The sequence below is a fragment of the Ceratotherium simum genome, chromosome X (genome assembly GCF_057802395.1).
Source record: "Ceratotherium simum simum isolate JZ-2026a chromosome X, ASM5780239v1, whole genome shotgun sequence".
Lineage (NCBI taxonomy): Eukaryota > Metazoa > Chordata > Mammalia > Perissodactyla > Rhinocerotidae > Ceratotherium > Ceratotherium simum.
The window spans coordinates 5,066,771-5,083,144 of record NC_141940.1 but is presented as its reverse complement, the minus strand read 5'-3'; the positions used below and the strand labels follow the sequence as shown (position 1 = coordinate 5,083,144).

The following is a 16,374-nucleotide window of genomic DNA, read 5'->3' as shown; positions in this document are numbered from 1 at the left end:
TAGCTGTCTTGTATTGTTATTAATAGACACGTGGTTGTTTTAAAGATTTTATTTATTTATTTTTTTCCCCCCAAAGCCCCAGTAGATAGTTGTATGTCATAGCTGCACATTCTTCTAGTTGCTGTATGTGGGACGCGGCCTCAGCGTGGCCGGAGAAGTGGTGTGTCAGTGCGCGCCCGGGATCCGAACCCGGGCCGCCAGCAGCAGAGCGCACGCACTTAACCACTAAGCCACGGGGCCGGCCCATGTGGTTGTTTTATATTGAAATCCCATTTGCACTTGGCCAAGAAAGGTAATGACAAGCAAGAGGCTAAGAAGTCTGACTCACATAACATTTTCCTGGTTTCCCAATGCATTACTTCAAATTTACAAAGATGTCTCCTATCACCTCTGTTTGACATGTAGGGACACTCACCAATTTGCCCAAAGATCCAGATTCTTCCACAGCTCTGTGTTGACTTCTTTGGGCTATCTGGATAACGTTTAGTACCCTAGCATGTTCATCTCACTAGTGACTTCAGCAGCTGGAGCTGACTTCTGAAGTCAGCCCAGCCGTGAAGGACCATGGGCTCTGAGAGTTGCTGGCAAACACACCAAGTCTTCAGTTCCCTCTCCTGGGGTCTCTCTGCTCACCTCTGCTACATGGTTAGTAAAGACCAGAGACAGAAAAGCATAAGTTCAGGATTTGTTGCATGAACTCCCAGGATGATTAAGTCTAGAAATCTACAAGCTCCCAGAAACCAGTGGAATTATAGTATACAACTATAACCTTGCAAATGCACATGTACCTCCTTTTGACTCTCCATGGCAGAGAAGATTGAGCCAATGTCTAATCCAGTCAATAATTTATAAAGGCAGAGCAGTCACCTGCTTCTTGCAAAGCAGCTGACTATGGGGATTAGTCATAATCTGAAATCCTTGCACCAGAGCCCATTTGAGCTGTGATGATGTCACAGGATAGCCAACAATGTGGCTCTTCACTCTAGTGTGAATGAAGGAGGACACCTGACTGGTCTTCTCCATGTGCAAAGAAGGAGCCTCTGTACTTCCAAACCTGGGAGTTACTTGGGTTTTAGTCACTCTGTAAATCAGATCCAGATCTGTACCCCACCTTGCCACTGTGTACTGGGTAAACCTATCTCCACTTCCTTGTCTTGTAAACTGGGGACAGTCTCCAATGTACGTGTACACAGAGTTCAGTGCCCAGCATACAGTGCATGCTCAGTAAATGTGTTAGCTGATGTTATTGTCATAGTGTAATTATGATCTCCCCCTGTTCTATTGATGGGTTTTATTAACCCAACAGCATTGAAAAGGGATGAGTATATGTGCTCAAATGAGGGTCAAGGCTCAGTTTATCATTGATATTCATCCCAAAAAGAGACCAGCACAGCACTCACCAGATTGGCATCTCCCAAGTGCCTGGGACATCATGCCAATCTCATAACAGAGTAAGGTCCATTGAAGTTTCCAAGTATTTGCTGAGCCCTTGCCTGTGCCAGGCACTGTCTGGGCACCAGAGATGATTCAGACTTGGCCCAGCAAGGATGTTCAGTCAGCCAGAGATGTTCAGCCACAAGAGCTGGGCCAAAGGAGAGGCAGAATTCCCAGGGTGGAGGAGCTAGAACTCTAAGGCCATGCAGGATTCCCAGAGTGGAAACTTGGAGAAAGGGAATTCCAGGCTGGGTAAACCAAGGAGCACAAGCACAGAGGGCTGAACACATGTAGTTGCCTGTCTAGAGACCTCCGTGGAGATCAGTGTGACTAGAGGGGAGAGTACATGACACTACGCAACACGAAACCTGGCTGCTGAGAGAGCAGGTGGCCAAGGGATGGAGATCCCAAAGAGCAGAACTTAGCAGGATGTGCTTGTGTCTCTAGGCAGCTGCAGGCCATTGGAGGACTTTTTCAGGGGGAGTGGCCCTGGGCCAACCCTCTTTCAGCAAGCTCTCTGGAAATCATGGGAAGTCCAGGGTCCAGGGTACTGAGTGGGTGTGAGCTCTGTGAAATCAGGCACCTCTATCAGATGCTACCCAGGCCATGGTCTAAGTCTATGAAGTTTGGAATCATGTGGACCCAGCCTACCAATCACTGATTGAGTTGCTTCTCCGAGATTTTCAATGACTCCAAAGAGAGAGATGGATTTACCTTATGTTTGGAAACTTATTGGAGTTGAAATGTCCCGAGAACCTTTTCTTCGGAAGTGGGGCCTCACGCTTATAGGGTGTGGGATAAGCAGTTTCTTTTCCAAATTAAATAAAATGGACAAGACGCACGAGCATCAGCTATAAAGCTCCTTGTCAGTCAGAGTCAAGACTGAATCGCATCTATTTTCTTTCTTTCGGTTTTTAACTGGGGCTTGCGAAGTGCCTGCTCCCGTTCTGCTCCGCTTGACCGAGTGGCTCCAGGCCCGCTCCCAGTTGCTGCTGAACAGAACTGCCCACACCGTGGGGGCATCTGCTGCCGCTGGTGATTTCCATGTGCCACCTGCAGTTTTTCCTGCCTGATGAACTACTGAGGCGCCGCAAGCGTATGTTAACGCTGCTGGGGGGCCTGTTTCTTGACCCATCACTAATATCCTACAAGTCACATGAAGCTACCAGGGATTCCTGAGCATACGCTTAAAGTGCTTCAGTCCCTACAAATAAGCCCTGTTCCTTGCTTCTAGAATGTGCTGTCAGGGAGCGAGCAAGTAACAGGACCTTAGGAATATTGGCGTATTGGGATTGTAAAAACTCCAGTGTGGCTATAAAATATTGTTTAAAATTATCAAGGAGCTAGGTACACAGGCATAAAGAATGTCAGTTGTAGAAGGCAACATTTCTGCTCATGTCCCAGCCGACCTTGATCCAAGGACAAATTGGAGCTTGCTGAAATGAAGCTGCAGCTGGCCAGTGAGCTCAGCTCTGTACAAACGGACCACCCGGAGGGGGGGCCCTGGGCCCTCTGTGGCTGGTGTACTGTCAGAATGGCCAAGAAGGTTCGTTTCACAAGTGCAGCGAGCTTACTTGATGAGAATATTCCATGTTGTGTTTTGGTTTTGTTTTGGGAGAGGGGTGTCACCTCTAAAAGTCTCTAGGTAGTTAGATCGTGTTCCTAGTCCCATCTTTAAGTATTTATAATTGTTCTTAAAAATTTGTCTGGTACCCCCTTGTAAAACCTCGCCTGTACTTTTCTTAATGGCACATTTTAACGGTTTCTACATTTCAAAACTTATTTTCCATATGGCAAGTTAATGACTGAACACACACACATACACTATGGCAAACTATGTCTAAGCTTGGCAACCAGGCAAACCTGGGTTTGCATCCTGCTCTACTACTAACTAGCTGTGTGACTTTGGGCAACTTAGTTCATCTCTCTGGCCTCAGTGTCCTCATCTGTAAAATAAGGACAGTGATAGTTCCTGCCTCATACGGCTGCGTGTAAGGATTGCGTGAGACCAAATATTGAAAGCACTTGGGTTAGTGCCTGGTGCATAGCAAATGCTCGATAAATTCACTGGTGGCGAATTTACTGTTATTTCAAATAACGCATCTAAGTATCTCCTGGCCCATCATCCATCACAGAGACTCACCCACAGTAGGTGCTTAGTAAGTGTTTATGTCAATGAATTAAGTTGACTCCAACTGTTTAGCTTTGACTTGGGGGATAAATATTTCCCTTTCTTCTGGGATGTTTGATGGGAGACACAGACCATCCCTCGCAGCTCAGGTATTAAGAGAAAAGTGTGAGAGTCAGAGGCTGTTTCACATAGAAAGAACTTCTCATCCAGGCAGGCTTCCCCTAGTTGGACACCACTGTTGCCAAGTGATTGGTGTGCTTGTCAGGATGTCAGGGCTCTAGCAGCAGCTCATTTGAGTCTCGAAGCTTTCTCTGACATGGATATCAAGTGTGAGGTTTTCTAATTGCATTTGGCTGAAAGAATTGGGTCATACGTTCAGTTCTGGTGAAATCCCTGTCTTCTAAAACATGATGGGAAGGGGAGGTCCCACCCACCCACGAGCCCTGAAACCTTTGGTGCCCTGGCAAGGTGAAGTGCAGTGAGGGCTGCAGTTCAGGACGGGGCTGCTGTGAGATTGACACTTGACTCTTTGGTTTTGCAGATCCTCAGCATGTCTACACACGCATACCTACAAACCAGTTTCTAATTGTGTGCTCTGTTGTAGGGGGAAGGGGGGTGGAGTGGGATCGGGATTGGTCAAGGTCATTGCCGATGAACGAACTATCTGACCTAGCTTTACTCCCGGTTCCAACAAGACAGTGACTGGTCAAGGCAGAGGATCCTTAACTGAGATCCACGGATGGGTGTCGTGGTCCAGAAAACCCCTGAAATTCTATGTAAACTGTTGGTGGGCTGGGAAGGGGGAGACACCAATGTAAGTGCTTTTTCTGTGGAGAGAGACCGTAGCTTTTGACCGATTCTCAAAGGAGTCTATGACCCAAGACAATTAAGACCGCAAAGCTGTTTGGTTTTGTTGCCCCAGGCCAGTTGGTGTGTAAACCACAACACCCAAACGACCCAGCTAGGCGGTCAGGGCACTGACAAGATCAGTCAGAACCATTTCGTGGCCAAGCAGCTGATGGATTGTTCAATCGGTTGTTGTAGACTCATGTAGACAAAGCCTGCAAGCTTGGGGAAGCCAGGCCCCCCCAGGTCAGCCTCGGGCGACAGCCCCCATCCTGCCAGGCCCTGGGGAGCGAGTCCTTCCTGCCCGGCAGCTCCTTTGCTCATGAGCTGGCCCGAGTCACCTCCTCGTACAGCACCTCAGAGGCAGCGCCCTGGGGCGGCTGGGATCCGAAGGCCTGGAGGCAGGTGCCTGCTCCACTACTGCCTAGCTGCGACGCCGTAGGTAAGTCACTTCCCCTGAGCCTCGCTTTCCTCATCTGTCAACCGGGGCACAGTCCCCTGCTCAGCCTGCCCGCCTGCCTCACAGGGTTGTTGGGAGGAACACAGGAGGTGACAGCCCATAAAGCTCTGTACACCTATGAGGGATTTCTAGTGCTTTCTCTACTGTGTCCCGGCCAGTCTTTGGCAAAGAGACCACCCAAGCAAGCAGAGTGCTCCAGGTGCCTCAGCCTCACCTCCAGGGAAATGAGTGGGGATTGCCCTGGGTGCAGTTGCTCCCTCCCTGCCGAACACCTTCCAGCACCCCAGTTCCTTCCCTGCCTGTCTGTCCCTGCGGCCAGACTGGGAGCCTGAGGGGGACAGAGGCTGCACTTCTGTACCTCCGAATTCCCCCTGTGCCTGCCTGCTCCATACCTAGTGGGTGCTCAGGAACTGCCTCTCCCGCCAGCGATCTGCTGTGGACTCCACACCCCGAGGTGTTCTCTGACCCCAACCCAGGACTCTCGCACCCTCAAAGTGGGAAATCGGATCGCCCCACTGGAGGACTGGTAGCCCGGGGAGGGCAGACGGAAGGAACCCAAGCCAAGCCTGTCCAAGATGGCTGTGAGTTTGGATCATCCTCCAGAGTCTAGAAGGAATGGCTCGATTTGCCCTAAACAGTCACATTAGTGGTCATAAGAGCAAGATGGTGGACGCCAGCCAGAGTGGGCCTCTGCAGAGAATTTCATTTGGAACGTGGAGTTGTTGTTCTGGCGCATGAAATATCAATGTGCACGGTACACCCGCCTTATCTGCAGAGAAAACTGGAGAACTGAGCATTTGCTAAGTGATAGTGATCAGAAGATGGTCATCAGGCTGAGAGGGCCTCCAGGATTCTGGCCTTTAATGGAAATGCTGCTTTGGTACGTACGGCCTTGTTCTCTTTATCCCGCCTGCCCGGGCCTGGAAGAACAAGCGGTGCTTTCCATTCAAGGCCTATTGATTTTCCTCTCTTTCCTTTTCTCCCCTTTTCTCTGTGTACTCTCAGAGTCACAGTGCTCTTCAGCTGTTCACCCTTCAGCTGAAACCCAGAAATCTTGTCCAGCACAAAGCTGCCAGGAAAACAGAATTAGCAAAATGAATGGGGACATCGTCCACTCAGGATGTCTCTGTGTTCCACCCCGGTTTGCCCTGCCCTTCCCTGTCCTCAGAAGTCAAAAAATGAGAGGATCCCAGCTAGCTTGCCTCAAGAATTCCTGTCCCCCACCTTGTGATGTCTCTTCCAAGCCAAGGGGTGGGGCAGATGCTTGGCCCCCAAATCTTCCATAAGAAGCTTTGGAAGTTGGGCCCACCTAGGGGGCTATGAGGGACAGGACCTCGCCAGCTCAGCCGGTGACTCAGGAAGGCCAGACTCAGTGCAAGTTGGAGGACGCAGGCACCACAGGGGAAGAAGAAAGGCGAGCTGCAAAGACATTTGTTTTCTCTGCCCCGGGATCATTCCCAACATTTAGACCAGGCCCTTCCGGCACCAGGCAGCCCTGAAACCCCTGGGATCGCGGTGGAGTCAGACTAGAGTTCGTGCATTTGGAGGACAAGTGGAAAGACAAAATGGAGAGTAGAAAAGCTGACCTACAGATCTCTGCCGTTCGCTTTTAAATCATTTGTAATTTTATTTATTTATTTATTTATTTATTTATTTATTCCGCCAAGGCCCCAGTAGATAGTTGTATGTCATAGCTGCACATCCTTCTAGTTGTTGTATGTGGGACGTGGCCTCAGCATGGCCAGAGAAGCGGTGCATCAGTGCGCGCCCGGGATCTGAACCCAGGCCGCCAGCAGCGGAGCACGCGCACTTAACCGCTAAGCCATGGGGCCAGCCCTCTGCCATTCGCTTTTGATGGCATTGATTTCGTAAAGCCCCCAGGGACAGCTTCAGACGGTTCAGACCCAAGGGCAGCACCATCACCATGGGGGTGGTCCCTGGCTCCTGCCCCAGGGGCCCAGAGGGGCAAAGAAAGACCCCAGCAGGCCACTGTTGCCCCAGGTTTTTCCTGGCTTAGAGAATGGTGTGGCAGGTTCCGATTCGCCCTCAGGGTCCCCTGCCCTGATCCACCTCTAATCCCTTCCCTCTGCCCCATTTTCTTTAGAAGATGTATAACCATCTGAAGGGATCTTCCTTGATCTATTTACTTGTGTCTTGTCAGTCTCCCCCTCCATTGTTAGCTCCATGAGAGTAGAGACGCACAGTGCTGTCTCCTTGCCTGGGACAGGGGCTGGCCCATGATAGACCCTTGAGAATTGTGTGTCAGCTGACTGGCAGAGGGAGTCAGTGCCTGCCAAGTAAACCCTACCTTCCCATCTGGTATTTGGGCAGGTTCGTTCCGGGGACCCCAGAGTCAATGAGGCCCCCATCTCACTGGCCACGGTCTGGGCAGGGAAAGGCATTGGGAGCAAAGGCAATCAAAAGGGCAGGCGTTCGGCAGAACCCCCCCACCCGAGATCTTGGCCTCAGTGGTGTGCATGGAAGAGAAGCAGCCTGATGCACACTCATCACTCCCGATGGTCCTGCTTCCTCTGAAGGCACTCTGGAGAAACTGAGTCATAGGCTCTGAGAGTTAGGAGAGCCTAGGAACCAGTGAACCTCACCTACCAGTTGCTGTAGGAAGCCCCTGTAGTTTCTGAAGGACACCAAAGGAGAATTTTCACCTAAGAGCATCCACACCCCCTTAAAGAGGGCTTCTGATGGAAAAGTCTTGTTGCCTCTGTCCTTGGGCCATGGTGAGCCAGAGCCCATGGGTCTGACATGTACGTATCCATATGGGCGTGGGAGCCTCCAGAATTCAGGGCTTGATCTTGTGGTCTCCATGCAGAATGCTGTCTTTCTGTCATTTCAAAGGAGAAGTCAGAAGGGTGCGTGATTTGTTTCCAAATGTGGCTTCCAAAAACTATAAAAGAAGATGCTCTTCCTAGTAGAGTAATAAAGAAACTCACACCCTAGGGCTCATTAACCTTTGAACCTTTAACACACAGCTGAGTGCTTTCTGCTGCATGGCAGGCTGGCTTTGGGTGGGGGCACTCACGGGAAAGTGTCTGCTGGGAAAGGAGGCAGGAGTTTCCGAGTGGTGGAAAAAGAAATCTCCCCCTCCCTCCCTTCTCCTTCCTCCTCCTCCCCCATCTTCTTTTCTTCCTCCCCCACCTCCTCTTTCCCTGTTCCATTTCTCCTCTTCCTCCTTCTCTCTCTCTCTCTCCCCCCTTCCTTCCCTCTCCCCCTTCCCCCTCCTCTCTCCTTCTCCCCTCTTCTCTCCTTCCCCCCTCCTCTCTCCTTCCCTGCCCCAATGTGCCTAACAAAATACAGCTTTGGCTCCATTCCCTGCTGTCCCCCAGAAGCTATTCCATTGGAAGCCTCTTCCCAGTCAGAATGCTCTCCTCCCAGGGATCATGGGGCGAGTAACCAGTCTGAATCCAGCTGAAATCCAGGAACCCTTGGTGGGCATCTGGGTGTGAGTCCTGCTGATCATCTGCCCTTCTGCCTCTGCCCCATCCACTATCCAGTTAGAGGATCCCTTTGCCTGATGAAGTAGTTGCATCAGTAACGAGACCACTCTTGCCCTGCAGTGCTGGGAGGAAGCATCCAGGTGATTGCACAGGGCATACGGGAGACATTTGCTTGCAGTGGCTGAAGGGTGAAGCTGACACAGCGCCTGGTCTGGCCTGCTGCTAGGCCCTGTGTTGGGCTCAGCTGTGCCAGCGGGCAGTGGTGGGGTTCGGGCCTGGCCCTGTGCCTCTCTCTCCTGCCTTGCACACACACATAAACACCAGCCCTCCATGAGCCCCCTGAGAAGTCAGGGGCTGTGCAGCTTCCTGGGCATCAGTATGAAGTTCTAGAAAGGCAGCCCTAGGACTTCCCTGGTCACCATGCTGACTGAGACTTGTCTGTGAATGTGGCTGCTGGGCTGAATGGGACTGGGAAGAGGAGTGACAGGGAAGAGCTGGGCCCTAGTTCACTGGGAGACTTCCTGGTGGCCCTAGCCCCAGGCTCGCGATAGTGACCACCATGGAGGAAGCACACCTAGGCTCACACAGGGCCCACCTGACACTGCCCTGTCAGTGTCACCTGGCACAATAGGACCAAGCGCCATGACAATTGCAGCCCTAGAGAAATGAGTCATTTGCTGACCTCCTCCATAACTGTGCTTATGGAAAGCCACAGGTTGTCTGGGCCAGCCTTCACGAGTGTCCAGCACTAAGCAGCAACTTGCAGCCACCACTTCCTCCTGGTCTCTGAAAACATTTGTCATTTCCTGTTTTCTCCATTTTCCACTGATTCCAATTGTCAGTGTCAAAAGGCAACAACTGTTTTCTTGGGGCTTATCTTTGGAGCACATTGATTCAGAACAAAGGATGGGGGCCCTGTCTGCAAAACAAAGGAAGCAGCCTCCTCGGGAGGCCTGGAGAGAATGCTCTGGCTCACTATGCTAGGGACAACAGGACCAGGCAGGGAGCAGAGTGCCGGCGGTGCCCCTGGATGCCCCAGCGGTATGAAGAGACCCTCGCTTGATGGCAGCGCCCCAGGACGCCAGAGGCCCAGCCCCGCAGGCAGACCAGTGTCAACTGCACTGTTTGGACTTGAGATTCTGTAGCCATGCCTAACCAGATTTTCCCTTGAACTCTGGATGCTCTGGACCTTGTGCTTCCTTGGACGAACACTCGCCAACATCCCGTTGTCCCTGTAATCCTGGACTGTTTGAGAAGCCTCTTTCATCTGGCAGACACTCCCCAGTGCCTCCACCCTCTGACTCCTGCCCAGCCCAGCCTGCCTTTTGTTCCTATGCCCTGGGGGTCTTTCCTCTCTACCTCCTGCCCTTTGGACTCTCCTGCCCTTCCACTGCTTTTTCGTCCGTCGCACTCTGTAGCCTCCACCTGCCCTGCCCCCGCCCTGTACAACTGTGTTATTTGCTGAAACTAATGGGGAAGCCAGTGGGGACGGAGTTAGGATTGGTGTAGACCTACCCAGCCACAGGAGGCATCCCCAGAAGCAGGCTGGAGAGGCGGAAGCACGGGATCTGCAGTTAGGAGACATTGTACTTCCTAGCCATGTTGCTTTGGGCAAGTCATTTAACCTCTGAGCCTCAGACGCCACATCAGTGAGCTGGGGGCCAAAACTCTGCCCAGATCCCCGGGGCTGGTGTCAGGGTCCAAGTGAAGAACAGAAGTGAAAGTGCTGCCTTCAGAAATGCCTGCCCATCCTGAGCAGCTCAGGCAGACCCAGCGCTCCCCCACTTCCTGATGGCGTGGCCTTGAGTGATCACGTGGCCTCTGTGTTCCTCAGCGTCCAAAACGGTAACGCTGGGATGAGAGAGGAGCCGACCTCAAAGGGTTGTTGGCGAGACGATGTGAAATAATAGGTGTGCGATGCTCGGTACAGCGAGCACGCGTGGAGGCTGTCCTGTCCCCCCAGCTCCACGGTAGGCTGAGACTCAGCATCCCCACCGCCCATAACCCAGCAGCCACAGGGGAGGGGGCACAAGAGCTCGGACAGGAAGCAGGCTCAGGGCGGGATGGTGAAATCGCTTCTGGTGTAGTCTGCCCGGTGCCATGTGTTCATCCTCTCTGCCTTGGCAGGAACTGAGGCCAGGAGCGGCCGCCAGGCCTGGGAGCCGGGCACTCTCCCAAGTGCCGGCCCTCCGCCCCGCCCCTGAACCACACCAGCCCCACCGAGCAAGCGCAGAAGAGCAGGCCCAGGAGCAGGCCCTGCACAGGCAGCCCATGTTGTGGGGGCAGGTCTTCTGGCATCTGAGGGGACACAGCTCAGAAAGTGGACCTGAGGGGGTGCTCCCTGACGGAGCTGCCTTGGTTGTTGGCACACTAGCAAGCAGGCTTCTTGAGACGGGGAGAGAGATGGCAGCGGGTGAGCACTGGATTGGGAGTCAGTCCTGGGTCTCAGTCACAACCTGGCACCGAATGGCTGAGGGTCTCAGGGCAAGTCGTGCCTTCTCTGGGCCCTCATCTTGTTGTCTCTTGGCTATCCCCTTGAGCCGCTCCCAGACTCAGTACTGGGACTGCGGCCCTGAATATTGGCTCCTCCCCCTGCCCACCCACCTTGGCAATGGGGACGGGAAGCTCGTCCCAATTGCCCATTGCTGCAGCCACTCAGGAGAACGAAGGGAAGTTGGCAGTGAGTGGCTACTCCGGGTGTCGGACAGTGCATCCATCTGACCGTGTGATCATCTTGCTGTCATGCCAGGACCACCCAGAACAAGCCTTGGCCCTTTCCCCATGAGAGCCCTGCAGAGGCTGGGCACCTCCCACCACATAGCCCAGAGTCTGCTCTGCCCCAGCCGTGGCATCCCTGGTTTGCTCAGCTATTCCTTGTCTGTGTGGTTTGGAGTCCAAACCCTATCCCCATTGCTTAGTGTCCTCTGAATGCAGTCAGTTCTTCTGGGTCTCCCTGAGACTGGCATGCCCACACTTTTGTCAGCACTGTAGACATGGTCTGGCCATGGCAGAGTAGTGTAGGACTGTCACCTCCCTCCTTCTACATACTCCGCTTCTATTAATGCAGCCTAATGTTACATTTGCTCTTTTGGTGACCACATCTCACTGCTGACCCATCCTGAGCAGAAGGACATCCAAAATGCCTGAATCTTTTTTCTATGCGCTCTTGCTGTTAAGCTCGGTGTCTCCTGCCCCATCCTATGCTGCTGCAGTTGGTTTTTTAACCCAGGTGCAGAATCCTACTTTTATTTATACCTGTGGAATTTTGCTCGGGAGGGTGGGACATGCATGCAAGTGTGTGTTGGTGTGTTCACTCATGCTTTCTGCTACACCAAAGCCAAGTCCTGGGTCCCTACACAGTGATCCCAAGGCTAACATTACTTGGTAGCCATAATCTAACATGTCTTTCTCATCTTCTGTTTAGCAAGAGAAGCAGAGATCAGGTCTTATGGCAATGACCCCTGAACAGCGGAGTGCATATGTCGCCCAACAGATGAGTCAGTTTCAAGGTAAGCAGTTAAGGTCAATATTCCCAAAGGGGCGGGCCAGAGGGCGTGTAGTGAGGGTGGGGTGAGAATGAGAATTCACTCCAGAGTAAGCATTGAGGGAGAGAGTGGAGATCTGCGAGTCACTTAAATAGCACCCGAGTTGGATCTCTCAATTGAAGACCAGGTCTTAATGACTCCAAAATCACTGTTTAATTTAAAAGATTGATTAAACCAAGTGAGGCCCCTTAAAGCAGTTATTCTCAATGGGAGAAAGGTACACCCCTAGGGTTCTGATCCTGCCCTTCTCCCCACCCCCCTCCGCCACTGCTGGAGTAACCTTCTGCTCTAGTGGGGTCCTAGGCCATCTCTCAGGTGTGGGCCATGAAAAAGAGCCTGTGGCAGGGACTCCCCGAGCCTCCACAGATAGCAGGGGCCCGCACCCTACCATGGCAGCCATGACTGTAACCAACACTTTTTGGCCAGGATACAGCTGTTAGCATAAACCAGGCATGGTCCCTACTTTGCAGAGCTTTCAGACTAGCCAGGGAGACATGCATTAAACAATCCTTACCAGCCAGTAGTGACACTGGGCCAGGCCAAGGGTACTCTCCCTTGGGGCTCAGGAGAGGTTGCTTGCCCTCCAACAGGTGTCGGCATCTTTATTTTAGCCCAGTGCCACCATCGCAGCATTGCTCCTTCATTCTCGTGCAAAAACCCTTGTTCCTTTGGGCCTAATTCCAGCTGAATGTACCACCTGCCCAGGCTGGAGTGGCACGTCAAGCACGCTTCAGCTGCAGGGACAGGGCGGCAAGTTCCAGGCAGGCCAGCGGCAATGAGCAGGCAGTGCCGGGCCCACATACAGACTACTGAGGAGAAAAGCAGACCCATCCCCTGGCCCTGAGGGGCTTACAATCTCCCTGAAAAGACAGACAGATAAGCTGGCATTTTCAGTCCATTGTGATCTGCTCTTGGTGTCGGGGGGCGGGGGGTGGGCTGTGAGCACAGACCCGGGGAGTCTAGGAGGGCTTCCCAGAAGAACTGCAGTCCAGGCTGAGGATGGAGGAACAGGGGATGTTGAGAAGAGTTGAGGAGCAGGGAATGCTCAGTAGGAGCCAAGGGCAGAAGGTGAGAGGTCAGTGCTGGGCTGGTAGCTCCTCACCAGCAGCTGCAGCCCAAGTTGAGGACGCCGTTGGAACTGACCCCCACTTCTCTCTTTCTATAGCCGTCCAAGAACAAGTCACCTCCAAGTGTAGCCGGACCAAGGCCAGCCCCCCATCCAGCCAGCACATGATGCCACCCAGAGCTGGAATCCTTCAGAACCGTCTGAGTCCAGGAATGACCCCACCCCCCAGGCACCAGAGCCGTGAGGGCATGGGCATGATCCCACTGACTCCAGGCAAGCAGCAAGGAATTTTCAGCTCCCGCCCCCCATTTACTATACCTTCACGCTCAGCCCAGAACCCCCTGGGCAGCCTCAGCTCTGTCTGCCGGCGTATGCAGATTCCCAAGACCACCTCCTCGGGAGTGCCCCTGCCTGGCTTCCGTCCCAGCCCCCTGGGCAGCCAGCCCCTGAGTCCCCATCAGCTCAGACAGCCCTGTGTGCCAAGAATGCCCACTGTGTTCAACGATGCTGCATGGGCAGCAGTGGCAGCAGCAGCTGCGACCAGGGCAGGCTCGAGGGAACCACCCCCAAGCCAAATAGATAATAGCATCCAGCAGCATTTTGATAGCAACTCAATCTTCGCCAAGGCACCCGTGAGAGTCCCGCTGGTAGCCCCAGCCTTTCCATCGCAGCAGGCAGTTGTGTCCCCCAATCAGATGGCCCCAGGAGGCAGGCCTGGCCAGAAGGTCAGTGCTACCCTGGCCAGCCCCAGCTTCAGCCTGCTGGGCAACCAGAGCCTCAGACAGAGCCCAGTGCGGGGGCCTGTGCCTGTGCTCAACGCCACCAAGTCCCTCCAGCAGGGTATGGCCAGCTTTGGTCCCATGAGTCCCATACAGGGCATTGAGCCACCAAGCTACGTGGCTGCTGCTGCTGCTGCCGCTGCTGCCTCTGCCGCCTCTGCCATTGCTGCCAGCCAGTCCCCAGGTCCATTTAACAGAATGGGTACCCCCCCTGAGCTGCCACCCTATGACATTTTGCCCCAGCCCCAGCCTCCACTAAACGATCTGATTTCACCACCTGACTGCAGTGAGGTGGACTTCATCGAAGCTCTCTTGAAAGGCCCCAGTGCAAGCCCAGATGAAGACTGGGTGTGCAACCTGAGGCTGATCGATGACATTTTGGAACAGCATGCTGCTGCCCAAAATGCCACAGCCCAGAATGCTGGGAGCTTTAAATGCCCATAGAAACCCCACGCAGACATCACCCGGGGGAGTGGCGTGCATCCAGAGCAAATCCACAGCTGGCCCCAGACAGCCACGTGGTTGTTTCCTCGTTACAATTTGAGTGGCATCAGCCCATGCCCATCCCTCTCTCTACCTGTGACAAAATGGAAAGCTGGTGATTTTTCAAGCTACCTGTACATATTTGAAAATTTTGTAAATGGTTTTCCTAAACATTAATGACAGAAGTATTTATACTTCGTTTTGTGACTTTGTAAATAAAGTGATGGCTTTGGTTTCGGTAGAGTTGTGTTTATTATGCATTGTTTGTGTTTATTCTACATTGTTGCAAATATGCAGACTGTGTTGTTCACTCCAGCGATACCTTACAAGCCAGGTGTCTGAGTCGCTTATGGTTTTGACGCAATGAGAGATGTGGATATGACCAAGAGGTGTTGTGCAAACTGATAGACGCCAAATAGAAAACCACTTGGCCATTTATTTCCATTTTCACAAAAGAGTCTATCGCCTTGTGTGACTCTTAGTCTCTTTTGCAAACCTTTCAGTCTCCGCTGGCTCTTTCCTGATGAGCATACTACAGCAGAAGCCGTTTTGTCGTAAGTGTCCCACAGAGGAAATTTGCTGGGAGGCTGAGAGAGTTCTGTAGATTTGGGAGAGGTGAAGAGAGAGCGTGTGAGCTGAGCTCTGGCTTTACCGTCCATCTTGAGAATCTAGCATGTCCTCCCTGTATCATCCAGACAGAGAGAAAACCCCAGGTTTGCACTTCTCCAGCAGCATCTTTGCAGGGTGGAGGGGAGATGTTCCTGGTTTGCAGCCTTTCGGTATTTGTTTTGATGTAAGGCTCTGTGGTTTGGGGGGGGAAAGGTCTGTAAACATTAATAGTTGATTTGGGGTTTGTCTTTGATGGTTTCTATCTGCAATTATCGTCATGTATATTTAAGTGTCTGTTATAGAAAAGCTACGCCAACTGTCCTGTAAAATTTTCTCAGTGTCCAGACTCTGTGTAATCACATTTTAATTGCCACCTTGTATTTTGCCTTTACATTTGAAATCTGGCGTCTGTTTCAAGCCAGTGCGTTTTTTCTTTGTTCTGTAATAAACAGCCAGGAGAAAAGTGCCTCTATGTTTTCATTTTTCAAAGGAGCATTCTGTACCTACAGACCCATGTCAGCTAAGCCTGAGGTGTCTTTGGTTCTTTCAGAGGCTACTGGATGTCTTGTGCATCGGAAAGATGCTGCACCAAGGGGCGAGGGGTAAGAAGCCTGTGTAGCATGCACTGTGATCGTTTCCATCACAGCATAGAAACACGTCATTTTTGACTCCAGCCCCTCATTTTACAGAGGAGGAAACAGAGGGGACAGGAGGCCACGAAGGCGACTCTGCACTGGGGGCAGGTGGTGACTTGCACTGAGAATCTAAACTCTCCACACCATTATCCTCTTCCCACTGAGAGGGTGACAGACCCAATTAAAGATCCAACTCCTCCCATGTAAGGGATACCTATACAGGGTGGCTGGAGGTGGGAGGGACCCTGAGGCAGGTGCTACGTCTGCTGCACAGGAGAGTGAAGTACTGTCACTTCACAAAGACAGCCAACAGCCTCTGGTGAAGTGGCTGGGCAGCTGAGCATCCCTGGGGTGCGTGGTCCTTGGAGAGAAGAGGTTTTCCCATCTCCCCTCCCCCAACCCCTTCCCCAAAGCCTAGGCTAAATCTAGCCCTGTTCATCCTGAGTGCTGGAGCCAGAAGAGCTAAGGGAGCCTAGGGGGTGGATCAAAGTCCCCATGGCTTGGCTTCAGGTCCAGGACTGCAGTGGAAGGAGAGTTATTGCTCCAGTTTGCCCGGCTGTCCCACCCTTGTTGAGCCCCACCTCCTCCCTGGAGCCCGGCCTCCTGGAGCCACGCCCCCTGGAATCCCACTCTGGCCCTTTCAATCCTGACCTGCAGCCCAATCCCAGCCGATTTGGAGGCCTTGCCCCGGCCCCCACCTCTCTCTCCTCCCATCCCCTCCCCACCAGCATTTGCAGCAAGCGGGGGTGGATGCTGATTGTTTCCAATTTAAACTGCAAAAAAACCCCAGAGACTCTGTCACCCCCACTCGGGCCAACCCCTCACAGCAAGAAAGTGACTTCCACAGAGCTTCATCTGAATTTGGCTTATGGTCGAGCCTCATTCTGAAGGGGACCCTAATAAGGTGGCTGGGACCTCTGCCTCTCCCACGAGG

General features: G+C 52.7%; 1 protein-coding gene across 1 annotated transcript; it reads left to right on the top strand.

Annotated features, from left to right (window-relative positions):
• The first annotated feature begins 4,688 nt into the window (after window positions 1-4,688).
• On the top strand, window positions 4,689-15,261 carry LOC101398408 (uncharacterized). Its single transcript, XM_014797395.2, has 3 exons — window positions 4,689-4,853; window positions 11,748-11,832; window positions 13,034-15,261. Exons 2-3 carry the CDS (start codon window positions 11,772-11,774, stop codon window positions 14,155-14,157), a joined length of 1,185 nt encoding a protein of 394 aa, XP_014652881.2. The 5' UTR covers window positions 4,689-4,853; window positions 11,748-11,771; the 3' UTR covers window positions 14,158-15,261.
• Window positions 15,262-16,374: the final 1,113 nt, after the last annotated feature.

Bases quoted from the DNA above. Each gene is read 5' to 3' on its own strand.
- LOC101398408 (XM_014797395.2), top strand. From the start codon at position 11,772: ATGGCAATGACCCCTGAACAGCGGAGTGCATATGTCGCCCAACAGATG. The intron at 11,833-13,033 runs GTAAGCAGTTAA...CTCTTTCTATAG, and splicing joins ACAGATGAGTCAGTTTCAAG to CCGTCCAAGAACAAGTCACC.